Raw genomic sequence first — 17,022 nt, 5'->3', positions numbered from 1 at the left:
CAACGCAAAAGCTTAACTCATGCCCTGAACTCCATTGTTTCATATAAAAATTGAAGATTTTCTTACATTGTATACAGTACAATACAAAATCACAACTTGACAGTACTGAAGCAAATGCTTTTCTTGTGGCAGGATGAGTTTGTGCAGCTGTGTGGCATTGAGGAGTGCCGGGAGAAGAATGTCGGGTGTGTGTGAGCCTCTTTACATAAACACTCGAGAGTCATACTACTGGCAGTGCCGGCCATGCAGTGTACAGACTCGTGTCAGAAAGTTGAAGTGTGAAGATGAGGCCTCCCTGAACTGTCAATGTCACTCTACGGTCTGTCTTCTTAACCTTGTCAGTCCTTCACCTCTTCATTTAGCAGCAGCCTAAAGAAGGTAGTGTGGTATTTAAGGGCACTTTTGTTATTGTTGGCATACATGAACATGCATTTTATCTCACGAGTATTACTAAGATCAGCGAATTATGGATAGGTTGTTCTTTATGATCAAGTATAATTTCATCTTGCCATATGCATTTTTCATGAGTACTGATATAATTTTTGTAGTTTTCCTCAACGTATTGTTGAATATGTGTTCTGAAATGCGTGTAAATCTATCCTTAAGTTGTGAAACTGTTTTATCAAACTGTTCAGGAAATGACAACATAGAATAGATAACCCACTTCCAAGAATGTTGGCGTCACTGATGAAAGCACGTACTGCCCTTTATGTGAGCTCTTCACTGAATTTTGCTGTATGGCATGGCAATTCTGTGCAGCACTTTAACTGAGAGGCGAGAGAATTGTATTTAACATACATACACACACACACACACACACACACACACACACACACACACGGTAGCTCAGTGGTTAGAGCGCTGGCTTCACAAGCCACAGGACCGGGGTTCGACTCCCCAGCCGAGTGGAGATATTTGGTTGTGTCTCTTTTCACGTGTAGCCCTTGTTCACCTAGCAGTGAGTAGGTACGGGATGTAAATCGAGGAGTTGTGACCTTGTTGTCCCGGTGTGTGTTGTGTGCCTGTCTCAGGCCTATCCGAAGATCGGAAATAATGAGCTCTGAGCTCGTTCCGTAGGGTAACGTCTGGCTGTCTCGTCAGAGACTGCAGCAGTTACAGCAGATCAAACAGTGAAACACACACACACACACACACACACACAAACTAGGGAAATTATTGATATAGACCTCTGCTGTATCCTTGACACCTTGCATGACACTGTTATGTCATTTGAGTAACCATGTGTGACGAATTTATTGATGGAAAATATAACTACAGGTACTAACAGTGGTGGAAAGAAGGTCCTCTTCAAATATGGAAAATGTAAAACGAAAGATAGGAGTTAGGATAAGAAAATAGGACAAAGTAATAATAACAACAAAATAAAAAGCAAATTCAAGCGGGGTAAGAATAAAACAATGAAGCTTAACCTCCTTGATTTTTGTTTGTGATTACCTCGACGATTTTATTTCCATTAGGAAGGGTTTAAGGAGGTCAAAAGATTAATGGCCACAGTCCTTCCTATTCTAATGCCAATATGTCTCTCCAAAGCTGTATATAATCACCATAAAGTAACCAGAATGAATAAGGAAACACGTCCTGGTACTGAAGAGTCTCTAGTAGTTTCCTTAGAATAAAATATATTTATTAGCGCTGTTGGAAAGGCCAAACCACATAGCTCGCTGCCCAGCTGACTGTCACAACAAACGTCAGCTGATCACGAGTGCTGCGTGAACTTGGACAGGCTGCGGCGAGGGAGACAGTGACTAATTAATGGACGTAAAACATGGAGTAATAAGGGAATGAAGAGCCCGATTAGCTGTGCGCATGCTGATGTGAGTACGGAGGATTGATCGCCGAGGAAGCTGGTGGTGACGTGAGTGAGTAGTGGAGAGAAGTGTGTGTGTAATAATAATAATAATAATACGGTTTATTAGACATTGCAGCCGAAAGGCTGAAAATTAACAGAAAAGGGGTGGATGTATTTGTACATACTTTAGAAAATAAAACAAAACAAAGTGTGTGTTGAGTGGGGCCGGGGAGATCAAGGAATTTGTGGCTCTTATCAGCAGATGTCGTCGGCTGGATCTGCTTTCAGAGTGACGTATAGTGAGGACAGCAGAGGGTCTTGGGACAGCGGTAGCACAGACTGTAAAGTGTCAGTGTATGTTTGTCACTAGCTGGGAGGACAGGACTCATTGGCCGCCTTATCCCCTGCTGTCACTCGCTCGTGTGGGTGTTTAGAAAGGCGTGCAATTGTGTTACTGCCGTGATTTACTCAGACGTGTTAGTGTGCTGCAAGATAGGCTGATTTGTTAAGAAAAATAATTAAATTAGCATTCATATTGATTTAATTGCACTTGTAAAAAAAATTGTTAGTTAGCCAATCTCACCACTCCATTTTGATTCTTAGAAATCCAAGGCGGCATTCACAGAACTGATGCAGTACTCAGCTTGTGATGTAATGGTTTGTGGAATGAATGTGAATTGCTATTTAATAATTGGTTTACTGCATTGCAGAGTTTCAAGTGTGCCACACTGCAGGGAAAACAGAAGTAAGCAAAGAGCACTTTGTTCAGTGAATACCCTCCTGTCAGACCAAATCACTGTTGAAGATGTCTGTAGACTCAGCACCAAGGGACTTCCCAATTCCTGAGGTGAGATGCCAAGTGCCTTCCTGTCATTTCTCATTCTGCTTTTACAGTGGAAAGCCAAGCATTTCAGACAAGGTCAACATTTATCCAGTGTTGCATTAACCAATTTATCCCTCTTGTACTTTATTCTGACTGTGAAGCTCATATAAGAATAAATATGATATTTTAACTTATCATCATATAATTTTCAGTTGTATTTCATTTGTTGTGTATTGGGCTTTGCCTGGGGGATCAGTCAATCTGACTTTACTTTTAATCCTTTTCCAGCCCAAATAGTATAGTTTTAAAACTGTTTTATGTAATATATTTTTCTCTGAGTAAGGATAGCTGGTTAGTCACGAATAATACTTGCACATTTCACTAATGACCTAATTTTCCCAGATCCCATCATGCCTGCAGCTTCGCACTGTCACCAAAGGCCTCATACCATTAGCCGAGTCCAAGAAGTTGGACAACTACCGGATGGGAGCACATGTGTGTCTGTGGGCACGGCAGGAAGGCAGATCAATGTTTGGGGAGTATCGGGCTGCTGTCATGGTGGGTTTTAGGTCATTGAAAATACTATTGCAGTAGTGCTGCCACTACTTTTACCATTGTTAACTCTAATCCAATACTGAAATACTCCATAACTTGCTAAAGATGAACTTGGATATTGATTCATTAATTTGATATATGAATATGGGAATTGTTGAGAAAATATATTGTTAGCAAAGCAAATTGTCAATTGTTTGTGAGTCAAGAAAATTAATAATTTATGGATGGAGATATGCATATTAATAGACAGGAGATTCAGGCAGCCATACATAAAGTAGAAAATATTATTTGAGAATTTCTAAATTGCGGTTTGCTGTCATCTATAAACATCACACATATCACATTCTGTCTTCTGTCAGTCCATACCACTGATACATTTCATTGCAGATGCAGTTGAGGTTTGATGGGACCTTTGGCTTCCCTGGGGGCCTGGTGGATAAGGGAGAGGATATGATGAAAGGCCTCAACCGTGAGTTAATGGAGGAAATCGGCTGGGATCCATCAGCTCACCCAGTCACCTGGAGTGACTATTACAGTACTCAGGTGAGGGTCATAGGGCTCAGACTGCACCACTGAAAGCTAGGCACTGCAGTTCTTAGCAACAATTACAGAGTACAGACACCCTTAGAGTACACAGAGTCTAATATAACTATGGCACATGCACTGCCCTTCTACCACACATATCAGACTTGTCAGGCATTCAGTAATTTAACTTTATTTCTGTAGTTCACACTTCAGTTATAGTGAATTGTAATCAAGGAATCAGTGTTCATTGATGAGTCAGCAATATAAATTAATGCATTTCTCTACCTGGAATGTGCAAGTAATCAAATTTAGATGAAATCTTTTTAAATAATTTTAGTATTATATGACATGTATACATAGAAAATCAAAACAATAATTTCATAAAAAAGGGACATTTCCCCTATTTTGTTTCAAACATGGCACAATGATAGCACCTATTTTATCTCATTACTGAATCAGGTTGTATTGGTAAAGAAACCTTATCAAATGTTAATTCAGTTGTGCTTTGTGCATAGTGGAATATCTTCATATTTGTCTATTCTCAGTCAAGAAATTTAAGTAATGTGAGGTTTTCAGATATTTAGGGCTTAGTCAAATGAGGAAATGAATGCAGGATGATAGTAGAAATCCTCACCCAGTGTCTAAAATAAAAACTGGAAAGTATTAATAGGGTTATGAGATTGTGATTGTGTGGTGTTGTAGGTGGCCGGTGACCGCAAGCTGGTGCTACACTTCTTTATCAAGGAGGTGACACTTGAGCAGTTCATTGCCTTGGAGAAGTCTTGCCTTCAGAGCAGAGACTATGGCAAGGAGGTGAGTAGCTCATCTAGGGTGAGTATAGTTTTGACTAGAAAATTTTTATTTTGCTTGGATTGTGTCTGTCATTGACACTGGTTTGTGGAACCCATTCAGAGATGCATCAGGGAAATAATTCTCCTCATGCTCTCTCTCTCTCTCTCTCTCTCTCTCTCTCTCTCTCTCTCTCTCTCTCTCTCTCTCTCTCTCTCTCTCTCTCTCTCTCTCTCTCTCTCTCTCTCTATATATATATATATATATATATATATATATATATATATATATATATATATATATATATATATATATATATATATATATATATATATATATATATATATATATATATATATATATATATATATATATATATATATATATATATATATATATATATATATATATATATATATATATATATATATATATATATATATATATATATATATATATATATATATATATATATATATATATATATATATATATATATATATATATATATATATATATATATATATATATATATATATATATATATATATATATATATATATATATATATATATATATATATATATATATATATATATATATATATATATATATATATATATATATATATATATATATATATATATATATATATATATATATATATATATATATATATATATATATATATATATATATATATATATATATATATATATATATATATATATATATATATATATATATATATATATATATATATATATATATATATATATATATATATATATATATATATATATATATATATATATATATATATATATATATATATATATATATATATATATATATATATATATATATATATATATATATATATATATATATATATATATATATATATATATATATATATATATATATATATATATATATATATATCTCTCTCTCTCTCTCTCTCTCTCTCTCTCTCTCTCTCTCTCTCTCTCTCTCTCTCTCTCTCTCTCTCTCTCTCTCTCTCTATATATATATATATATATATATATATATATATATATATATATATATATATATATATATATATATATATATATATATATATATATATATATATATATATATATATATATATATATATATATATATATATATATATATATATATATATATATATATATATATATATATATATATATATATATATATATATATATATATATATATATATATATATATATATATATATATATATATATATATATATATATATATATATATATATATATATATATATATATATATATATATATATATATATATATATATATATATATATATATATATATATATATATATATATATATATATATATATATATATATATATATATATATATATATATATATATATATATATATATATATATATATATATATATATATATATATATATATATATATATATATATATATATATATATATATATATATATATATATATATATATATATATATATATATATATATATATATATATATATATATATATATATATATATATATATATATATATATATATATATATATATATATATATATATATATATATATATATATATATATATATATATATATATATATATATATATATATATATATATATATATATATATATATATATATATATATATATATATATATATATATATATATATATATATATATATATATATATATATATATATATATATATATATATATATATATATATATATATATATATATATATATATATATATATATATATATATATATATATATATATATATATATATATATATATATATATATATATATATATATACATACATATACACATACACACACACACACATACACACACACACACACACACACACACACACACACACACACACACACACACACACACACACACACACACACACACACACACACACACACACACACACACACACACACACACACACACACACACACACACACACACACACACACACACATACACACACACACACACACACACACACACACACACACACACACACACACACACACACACACACACATATATACACATATACACACATATACATATATATATATATATATATATATATATATATATATATATATATATATATATATATATATATATATATATATATATATATATATATATATATATATATATATATATATATATATATATATATATATATATATATATATATATATATATATATATATATATATATATATATATATATATATATATATATATATATATATATATATATATATATATATATATATATATATATATATATATATATATATATATATATATATATATATATATATATATATATATATATATATATATATATATATATATATATATATATATATATATATATATATATATATATATATATATATATATATATATATATATATATATATATATATATATATATATATATATATATATATATATATATATATATATATATATATATATATATATATATATATACTGTATATTTCTTTTAATATTGTACATCTGATGGCTGCCAGGGCAATATCCTAACTATATAAATGCAATATAAATAATATAAAGCTAAGGCATGATGTAACAAAATCTACATTTGTGGGCAGTTTTAAAAGTTTTAGGAAACAAGAGTTATAAAAAAAGCTTTTAGAATCAAATTCATTGATTCCTATCCTGACATGCTTTCTAAAGACATACAATTGCAGCAGAGTCAGTGGCCAGATCCTGTGTTGTGTACAGACAAGCTCTGATTGTGTCATTCTCCTCTCATGTTTCAATATTGTATGTTCCCATTAGATTTAAGGTGATGGCATCCTGCCATCCACTGTATTTACTGCACTCATATACCATGTACACTATAGGCACTCATGCAAAATACTCACCTGGTGTTTCAGGTAATGGGCAGCATACGAGTGCCTCTGTACACCATGGACAACATGTACAATGGTCTGCCAGCCTTCCTCAACAACAAGTTTGCTGGTACATCCAAGCAGCAGCTGCTTCTTGCCCTCCATCATTCGAAGCTGCTCACTGAGCATGAGATCAGTGATGTGATCCTCAAAAGCCAAAATCTCAAGTTGGCTCCCAATAGATTTTAATGCATTATTCTGTATTATGTATGCTTGTCTGTCTGTCTACTGGAAGATAATTACATAACATTGAAATGTATTGTTGCTGCAGATGTCCTTATAAATAAGTCTGTGAAGCAGGAAACATAATGTGTACAGCTAGTAATTTTATTCTCAGAATTCTTGTAAGTCATTTAAAAAAAAAATTGGGTTGCACAAAAGTTTGAATGCCAAAGTGTTAGAGTAAGGCTATTTTATTGGTATACTTGTATACATGTGTACTAGTGTATATATGATTTAAAATGCTGTTTATTTTTTTCTTATAAAATTATAATTATTTCTTAACCTACTCATAGGTTGCAATGTGAATATTGTTGAAAATAAAGCTTTACAATTTGTGAAATACTATTAATGTAATTATTGATTCTAAATACCTTTCTTCTTTTTACTTTTTCTTCTTCCATTGTAATAAACATAAAGTAAATGTCAAGACTATCAGCCATTTCCATCCTTAGCGGTCAGTGCCAGAGTCAGCACAAGTCAGCACTTCAAGTGTGGGAAGTGCCAGGGTGTCAGGATCAGTCAGCACTTCAGGTTGGGGAGTGCCAGGGAGTTAGGGCAGTCAGCACTTAAGGTGTAGGAGGTGCCAGGGAGTCAGTACAAGTCAGCACTCCAGGTGTGGGGAGTGTCAGGGGGTCCGGGACATAAGGAAGAGATGCTTTACTTAGAGGCACTTTATTCACAACAGCCTTGCATGCTGCTACATGAACATCCTTCACTGTAGAAAAGAAAGAGTGCTATACAAACAATGTATGACATGGAGAGTCAATGGACGTGTGCAAAATATTCATTATATTAATTTTTTTCACTTTGTATGGCGCAGTGCTGCATTAGCTCAACACTGCCCATTTTCTATGCAAGATGGGCACTAGGCGAGCGCGGGCGAGAAAAAGCGACACACACACACACACACACACACACACACACAGAGAGAGAGAGAGAGAGAGAGTTCAGTTTATGGCTTACAATCAGCACCACCTTAATAAAGTCGTTAAAACGTAGTCGCTTATTACCAAGGGCACGAGAAGTCTTACTTACACACTTACTTCCACACACACACTGAACAATAATGGGTTAGCTTCGTGGAATACTCACTACATCGTATTTCACATTCTGGTAAACTATATGTGAGGTTGATTCGAAGCAGTGAACCTTGAGAAGAAATTGAAACACTGATAGGCAGGAGCACAACACCGCGGCAGTCGGCCCATTAGGGTGAGTGGTGGAGGTATGGTGTTGCTTTGTCTAGTGCTGTGTAGTTAGCTGACTCACCGTTATTAATTTATCATGTGACCGTCATTGTTACGGCGTAGCGGTGTAACATTGCCCAGAAGAACCAACAGAATGATGGAAGTGACGAGCACCAGCAGAGAGACGCAATGTGCCTAACCACCTCAGCGGCCAGCAGACGTCAACAGCAAGGTAACTACAACACAATTCCTAAAGCTCTCCCCAACGAGCATGCATTTGTCATTGCTATTAGTGGTATTTACTCACTATGCCTGTGCAACTCTGACAAATAAAAGCAACAGACAGTGGTGCATTAGATACTACGTTATAGAAATCCGTGGAGGCGGAGACGGTCCCAGGCGCGGCGAGGCGAATGGGCTAGCCTCTTAATGTGTAGCCCTTGTTCACCTAGCAGCAAGTAGGTACGAGATGTAATTCGAGGGAATGTGGCCTCGCTTTCCCGGTGTGTGGAGTGTGGTGTGGTCTCAGTCTTAACCGAATATTGGTCTATATGAGCTCTGAGCTCGCTCCGTAATGGGGAAGGCTGACTGGGTGACCAGCAGACGACCGTGAATGCGTCAGTTCAGCTCCATACCACACTACAGCATTCCACCATTGCCACACCACACCACCATATTACTATTACACACCATAACATAATACACAACACCACACTCTGTATTCTAGCCGATCCTTTCCCACCCCTATCCTTCTCGCTGACGGACTCGCACCTGTACCAGCACCCTCTCATGCAGTCCTGCTCAGTCCGGCACCCTCCCCACCAATCACCGCCTGGCTCCTGCTCTGTCCCACATCCTCTTGACCAATCACCGCCTTGCTTCAAGCGTACTCCAACCCAGCTCCAGCTCCGTCTGGCACCCGCCACGCTCCACCCCCCCCTCAACCCCACCTGCTGCCTCTACCGAAATGATTCATTAAACGTATTTCTTTCGTATTCTGCTTGTATATCTAGGTGTTTTTGGAACTCAGGTTGTAAAAAGAGATGGAGGAGCTGGAGGTGGACGGGAGAAGTGGAGTGTGAGAGTGAAGACGGGGAAGGAGGAGTCACCAAGCGTTTAAAAAAAAAATAAATAAAAATCTTGACGAAAGGGTAAGAATATTTCTGTTTCATTAATGGAGTTGGCATTGTTCTGATATTTGATTTGTTGTTAGCAAAGTAAAGCAAGTTTCAAGTCGCAATAGAGTAGAGTCTAGCTGTGTTTTTTGTTTACGGAAATCATAACATTAAAGTCACTCCGTGAATTATGACTTTTTAAATTAGCACACCTAGGATTGTTTTGGTGATTGGTGTAACAATTAATATACGAAAAAATCATAACCCAAGTAATAATATTCCATAAAATTTAGTTTAACTATTCGTATTTTCAAATTCAAAAATTTTAACGGTACGAAAATAGAAAACAAAAATCATTATACGACGAAGAATTTGTGTTTTCTTTATTTTTCTGGAAAGCAAAAAAATTTCATATTCAGAAAGTGTAATATGATGTAGTGTGGATATGATTTCTTTCTCGAAATTATGATGTGTTTGTGGCCCCGTTAGAATGTTATACAGACGCTGATTGGAGATAGTTTTGTAAACAAACGACTCGGTAACGTTATTATATTTTGATTATTAGTTAAAGTACTTGTTGCGTCTAAAAATGTAGTGCATTCCTGTCTGGGTGCCTTTTTTCTTCTCGCGATTTTTTAAGTGAATTACTACGTACGTAAATATTGGTCACAGGCACCTCAGCCGTGCCTTCCACGCAGGTACGTCCAACGATGTTTGTCCCCACTCCCCCTGTGTTCCCAGACCCAGAGAGTGAAGCAAAGCCAGAATCAACCACAAAATAGGTGAATAGCTCATTACTGTGTTAAATAAGACGATGGTTATGTATACTCCCTTCAGACCACTCGGCACCCACCATGACTGGAACCAAGACCTCCCCTCACCAACCCCCGTCCCTCCCCGTGTCAACTCATCAAGATTTCCTTCAATTTCTTGCTGTTGCCCGCCTGAAATCTGTAAAGTGTAGCGATTGAAGGAAAAAATGAGGAATGGAAGTGTTTGAGGGTGTGTAGTAGTAGTAGTAGTAGTAGTAGTAGTAGTAGTAGTAGTAATAGTAGCAGCAGCAGCAGCAGCAGCATCAGTGTTATTTTCATTATTATGAGTGTGTGTGTGTGTGTGTGTGTGTGTGTGTGTGTGTGTGTGTGTGTGGTGCCTTGTCACAGGGAAGGCAGGTCAACGTGGGATTACCGCCTCTCTCTCTCTCTCTCTCTCTCTCTCTCTCTCTGACAATTCAGCACCTAAAGTGCATCACATGGGAAGTGAATGGATGGGTGTAAGATATCATTTTATTATTAAATTTATCACTGCCTATGGTGCAACGCTGGCTCGGCCAACACTACCCATTTTCTGTTTGGATGGGTACTGGTATATATATATATATATATATATATATATATATATATATATATATATATATATATATATATATATATATATATAGAGAGAGAGAGAGAGAGAGAGAGAGAGAGAGAGAGAGAGAGAGAGAGAGAATTTCAGTTTATGGAATGGAATCCACACCACTTTTAATAAGTCTTTAAGTCGTGGTCACATAATACCACGAGCACGAGAGGTCTTACCTAACACCTTAGCCTTAATTGTTTCACACACTGAACAATAATAGGTTACTTTGTTGAGCGGATGGTGCATGGCAGAAAGGACTGTAAGACATCAGGCTGCAGGCGCCATAGTGACCGTTAAATATGAATCGAGAAGAACACACAACATCGTATTGCACATTCCGGTAAATGACATTAATGTGGATGATTCGATTCAAAGCAGTGAACCTTGAGAAGGAATTGAAACACTTATCAGCAGGAGCACGACGCCGAGGCAGTCGGTCCAATAGTGTGGGTGGTGGGGAGGTGCGGCGTTGTTTTGTGTAGTGTTGTGTAGTTAGCTGATTCGCCGTTATTATTTCGTCATGTGACCGTCATTGTTACGGCGCAGCGGTAACATTGTTGAGAAGAACCAGCGGAGTGATTAAAGTGATGAGCACCTGCAGCGAAGAGACCCAATGAGCCTTACCTGCTTCCCTGCTTCCCTCAGCGGCCATCAAGTGTCAGCAGCAAGGTAGCTACAACACACTGTCCTAATTCTCTCCCCAACGAACATGCATTTGTCATTGGTTGTTATAGGTGGTATTTACTCACGATGCTTGCCCAACTCTGACCAATAAAAGTAAAAGAAACACCAATAATAGTGTGTCGACTACGCAGTGGTGCATTGGATACTACATTATAGAGATCCGTGGAGCCGGAGAGGTGGGAGAGGGGACCGGGTATGTACTTTGATGGAATGGGTTTGCTGATAAAAGCGCTGAGTTATGAATATCAGTTTTTGCGGATGCAGTTGTGGATTATTCGCACCTTCATATCCGTGGTTGTGGATGAGGACACGAATTTTTTTTGTCACAATCATATCTACGTATATGATACTATTAATCATACATTATTGAGTGACGAGTGTTTGGGTGGGATGCTTGTGCTTGGTGAGTGTGGTGAGGGGCGCGTTTAGTCAAACTAGTTCTAATGGAAAATTCTCCGGCAGGAGTGACGCCCCTCTATGTCAGAGGTAGATCTATTGGACCTGCCAGCACTCGTGTCTCGTCTCGCTGACCAAGGTTGTCTAGTCTTAGGGTGGAGGCGTAACTACGTGGCGGCGATCTTAACCGTTTGTTTATAGGCGGATAAACTGAGGAGAGAGAGAGAGAGAGAGAGAGAGAGAGAGAGAGAGAGAGAGAGAGAGAGAGAGAGAGATGGGGGGGAGTGTGTTTGAGTGAGTGAATGAGTGAGTGAGAATGAAAAGTGTTCATTTTAACAAAGTTGCAGTTTGAGGTCATAAGTCAGACGTGTTGTCTTATACACAGTGTTATGTATTTTTCCACAACTTGCGTTGTTAGGTGGGGCATCACACAGGCCTATTGCTCGGTTTGGATGGCCATATTTTGCAGCATTTTGTCTTCTTTTTTGCAAATACTCTAAAAATTCTTTCCTTTTTGCACGGAAAACTCTTACGCTTATTTTAGTTTTTTTTTTTTACATTTTTTTTTAATTTCATTTATTCATTTGTCTATTTTTTTGCAGCAACACATTTATGTAGGGATCACATATTCTGTTTTCTTTTTTTCTTATGGGGGGGAGTGTGTTTGAGTGAGTGAATGAGTGAGTGAGAATGAAAAGTGTTCATTTTAACAAAGTTGCAGTTTGAGGTCATAAGTCAGACGTGTTGTCTTATACACAGTGTTATGTATTTTTCCACAACTTGCGTTGTTAGGTGGGGCATCACACAGGCCTATTGCTCGGTTTGGATGGCCATATTTTGCAGCATTTTGTCTTCTTTTTTGCAAATACTCTAAAAATTCTTTCCTTTTTGCACGGAAAACTCTTACGCTTATTTTAGTTTTTTTTTTTTACATTTTTTTTAATTTCATTTATTCATTTGTCTATTTTTTTGCAGCAACACATTTATGTAGGGATCACATATTCTGTTTTCTTTTTTTCTTATAGACTTGATATTCTTTCTCTCATCCATGTGCAGAGTGGTACTTTCATATCGCCTGACTGAGCTCGATCATACGTACAGTGATTATTTTTCATATCTAATCATTAATTTTCAGTCCTTTACTCATTATTAACTTGAATGCCTCTGATTATCATGGACTGCTACCTCATACTGTGCATTCCTTGAGACATCTTACATGCGTTTCACCCACCCACCCACCCACACACACACACACACACACACACACACACACACACACACACACACACACACACACACACACTATCATGACCAGTGAGGGAAGTTAGACCATTTCTTACTGACGTCAACATGTATTCATCACAGATGCGTGGGTAAATTTGACAATGATTAATGCATGAAATGTGTCCATCAATTGTTATGAATTAGGCAAGGACGATGGTCCTGGTCTGGGAATGGCGCGGAGCGCAGAACATGGAGTGTGGGTATGCGGGGGTGTAGCGGGGCTAGGCGGCCGTCATTGACTTAGTTCAGGTACTGGATGTTTCCAGTGGGGCACACCTTGCCTGAGGGACCGCTGACACAGCCAGCGTGGTCCACACCGTAGATTACGGGGACGTGGGGAGCGGCCTGTGTGAAAAGAAATGGGTTAAGGCATTTGTTTAATTGTTTGGTATTTGCTGTTAGTGTTGTAAGCAATGCGATTAGTTATGGTGCGTTGGTTGGTGGTGTCATTATGTTTTATGGAAGCAGCTTCCTTCGCCTTTAGAGCACAAAGTGTGTGGCTTTTAGCTGTGGGTGGCCAGTGACTGCACGCCCGCAGCCAAGTGTTGGATGGCAAACCGCGCGGCACAGGTTGAAGCAAGATCAAAAGAAGACCATTTTCTTTTTTTTTTTTTCTACATGTTGTGATTACTGGAAAAGCATCAAACCATCACCTTCACACCTGCCTGAAGCTTACCTGGTATATGAGGGGGCGGGCGACGGTTGGGTTTCTGACGGCGTTAAGGGCAGCGACGTGGGCGTGGGCGGCGTGTCCAAGGAAGGCATAGGCTGGCTGGTGGAACTGGACGGGGCCGGAGGGACCAACCAAACCAGACGGTCCGATGACTCCGGAAGGTCCAACCAGACCGGGCATCGCCGAGCAGGCAACCGCCAGACAAAGTACGACCTGTAACAATCACCCAAGCATTACGCGAGGCGTGCATGCTTGTATGGCCACGCCGGGCCACGTGCTGGCTGGGATTACCACTTCATAGCAAAGTCTGTCCATGGAGTTTATACTTATGTAGATTTCCAAAGATATATCTATCAGTAAATTGTCTTGATGTGAAACATTACAAAGAGAATTTAGACTCTAAGTTACTGAAACTCGCTAGTGGTTGTGTTGGTGGTGGTGGTTTATGACAGCGTTCCTGACAACTCACCAGAACCTTCATGTTGTGTGTGTGTTGACTCAATTCCTGTATGACTCCGCGTGTGGCGCATTTATATACCCCGTGCAGTGACGTCATCTACCATTAACCAATCAAAACGTACCACATAAACTCGTATGTATAGTTTTTATCCTCTTATTTGAGGGTCACCGGGCCTGGCGGGGCGCACCAAACGCAAGGCGGGGAAGGACAAGTGTGGCGCGCTGTCCGTTAACAGATAGTTGGGGAGGCGCGGCAGTTTGTCCGCCCCTTTCCTTAGTTCGCAAATATAATGGACAGAAATCACGACGAATATGTAAGATAGATAAATAAGTACTCAGATTCTCTTTCCTTATTTATTTCCTTATCTAAATGACCTGTTTACTGAAACTTATGGAGCATACCTTACCTGTGACTCACCCGCTGACGCTCCACGCTGCCCGGGGGTAATGGCGTCCCGAGGTGATGAAAGCAGGGAAGTCAGGAAGGTAGAGGATGAAGTAGTTACGTGGTGAAGAGGGATATGAAGGAGGATAAAAGGGAGTGGTGGAAGACGAGGAAGGATGGGCAGGGGTGGAGTGGACAGGTTTAAGGGAAGCAGAGCGGTACCGTTGCCACCTTGTCCTTGCAGAAGGGGAAAAAAAAGGTGGCTATTTAACATTTTGGAGAAGTCTGGTCGGTGGTGGGCAGGGTAGCGCGGGGAACGAGGAGTGGGACGTGGGGAGCAGAGTGGCCTGCCTGGGGGACTTGTGTATTCGATGCTGCCATGGAGATAGAAGCACCTAGAGACACCTGGGGAGAGAGAGAGAGAGAGAGAGAGAGAGAGAGAGGAGGGGTATGTAGCCGTGGAAAGAGACAATCCCTAAGTAGAGCGCCTTTCTCAGTCCAGTACGAGTATAGTCGTGTCTGTGTCTTCACTATTATTCCTCGTCCTTCTCCTCCTCCTCTTCCTCTTTTTCTTCTTCTTCTTCTTCTTCTTCTTCTTCTTCTTCTTCTTCTTCTTCTTCTTCTTCTTCTTCTTCTTCTTCTTCTTCTTCTTCTTCTTCTTCTTCTTCTTCTTCTTCTTCTTCTTCTTCTTCTTCTTCTTCTTCTTCTTCTTCTTCTTCTTCTTCTTCTTCTTCTTCTTCTCCTTCTTCTCCTTCTTCTTCTTCTTCTCCTTCTCCTTTCTTCTTCTTCTTCTTCTTCTTCTTCTTCTTCTTCTTCTTCTTCTTCTCTCCTTCTCCTTCTCCTTCTCCTTCTCCTTCTTCTCCTTCTCCTTCTCCTTCTCCTTCTCCTTCTCTTCTCTTTCTCTTCTTCTTCTCCTCCTCCTCCTCCTCCTCCTTCTCCTTCTCCTTCTCCTTCTTCTTCAATTCCTTTTTTTGTCATTCTTGTTATTGTCTTTTTAAGTTAAAGATTTTTTCCTCCTTTTTACCTCCCTCCTCCTCCTCCTCCTCCTCCTCCTCCTCCTCCTCCTCCTCCTCCTCCTCCTCCTCCTCCTCCTCGTTTCCATACCTTCTCTCCTTTTTCGTACTTATCTTTCGACCTCCGTTCCTCCTCCTCCTCCTCCTCCTCCTTTGCAGTGACACAGATTCATTCACTGATTCATCATTGTACTAATAACTTGGCTTTGTGACTGATGAGACGCTCACCTTTGACGAGGAGAACCAGCAGGTCTCCAGCACGGTGGCGCTCCTCCTACGCTGCTAATGTCACCACGTCCTGCTGCCTCTGTAAAGTTTGGGAGCGGCTCATCACGTCATGCAGCTAATTTAGAGTGACTGCTTCACTTGTCTGACCTGAATCCCTCAAATTTCTTCCTCTGGGTGTTCCTCAAGGACATCGTTCCTCACTCATCGCAGTACTGAAGCCAGCTGCCACTGAAAGGACTTAGACGATCACCTAGGAAGAACTGGGTCTCAAATATAATGGTAGACGAATGGAAGGGACTCACAGTTGTTGGTGCTACGCCATTAGAGAACTTTAAAAGATTATACAGATATATGGATGGGGGTGAGAGGTGAATATAGATATAGGTATAGGTATTTCATATTTATTTCATACAGAGACTGCCACGTGTTGGTCCGTTGGCTTCTTGCAGCTTCCCTTTTAAGAAATATATT

The 17,022-nt window shown here is 37.6% G+C and overlaps 2 protein-coding genes across 7 annotated transcripts; one reads left to right on the top strand and one right to left on the bottom strand.

The window, feature by feature from the left end:
* Positions 1 to 216: 216 nt before the first annotated feature.
* LOC123513332 (U8 snoRNA-decapping enzyme-like) lies at positions 217 to 8,069 on the top strand. 6 transcript variants are annotated; one of them, XM_045270454.1, is made up of 7 exons: positions 217 to 378; positions 636 to 774; positions 2,521 to 2,657; positions 3,036 to 3,191; positions 3,576 to 3,731; positions 4,416 to 4,526; positions 7,493 to 8,069. In XM_045270454.1, exons 3-7 carry the CDS (start codon positions 2,616 to 2,618, stop codon positions 7,694 to 7,696), a joined length of 669 nt encoding a protein of 222 aa, XP_045126389.1. In that variant the 5' UTR covers positions 217 to 378; positions 636 to 774; positions 2,521 to 2,615; the 3' UTR covers positions 7,697 to 8,069. The 6 variants fall into 6 exon arrangements, with proteins under 6 accessions (XP_045126389.1, XP_045126388.1, XP_045126390.1 ...); XM_045270453.1 differs by lacking the exon at positions 636 to 774; XM_045270455.1 differs by lacking the exons at positions 217 to 378; positions 636 to 774 and adding an exon at positions 1,544 to 1,835.
* A 5,776-nt stretch (positions 8,070 to 13,845) lies between these two features.
* Positions 13,846 to 15,071, bottom strand: LOC123513333. Its single transcript, XM_045270458.1, has 3 exons — positions 14,936 to 15,071; positions 14,470 to 14,679; positions 13,846 to 14,138 (listed from the first exon to the last, which is right to left on the bottom strand). Exons 1-3 carry the CDS (start codon positions 15,020 to 15,022, stop codon positions 14,034 to 14,036), a joined length of 402 nt encoding a protein of 133 aa, XP_045126393.1. The 5' UTR covers positions 15,023 to 15,071; the 3' UTR covers positions 13,846 to 14,033.
* Positions 15,072 to 17,022: the final 1,951 nt, after the last annotated feature.

This window comes from Portunus trituberculatus, chromosome 35 (genome assembly GCF_017591435.1).
Source record: "Portunus trituberculatus isolate SZX2019 chromosome 35, ASM1759143v1, whole genome shotgun sequence".
Lineage (NCBI taxonomy): Eukaryota > Metazoa > Arthropoda > Malacostraca > Decapoda > Portunidae > Portunus > Portunus trituberculatus.
Note: the sequence above shows the minus strand (reverse complement) of the source record. Positions and strands in the feature narration are given on the sequence as shown.

What these genes read in the sequence shown, in the direction of transcription:
- LOC123513333 (XM_045270458.1), bottom strand. Translation starts at nt 15,022, where the DNA reads ATGACGTCACTGCACGGGGTATATAAATGCGCCACACGCGGAGTCATA. An exon ending in CACACAACATGAAGGTTCTG is followed by an intron (nt 14,680 to 14,935) that starts GTGAGTTGTCAG and finishes TGATTGTTACAG; the next exon opens with GTCGTACTTTGTCTGGCGGT. An exon ending in CCCGCCCCCTCATATACCAG is followed by an intron (nt 14,139 to 14,469) that starts GTAAGCTTCAGG and finishes CTTTTCACACAG; the next exon opens with GCCGCTCCCCACGTCCCCGT.
- LOC123513332 (XM_045270453.1), top strand. Translation starts at nt 2,616, where the DNA reads ATGTCTGTAGACTCAGCACCAAGGGACTTCCCAATTCCTGAG. An exon ending in GGGACTTCCCAATTCCTGAG is followed by an intron (nt 2,658 to 3,035) that starts GTGAGATGCCAA and finishes TAATTTTCCCAG; the next exon opens with ATCCCATCATGCCTGCAGCT. An exon ending in GCAGAGACTATGGCAAGGAG is followed by an intron (nt 4,527 to 7,492) that starts GTGAGTAGCTCA and finishes CTGGTGTTTCAG; the next exon opens with GTAATGGGCAGCATACGAGT.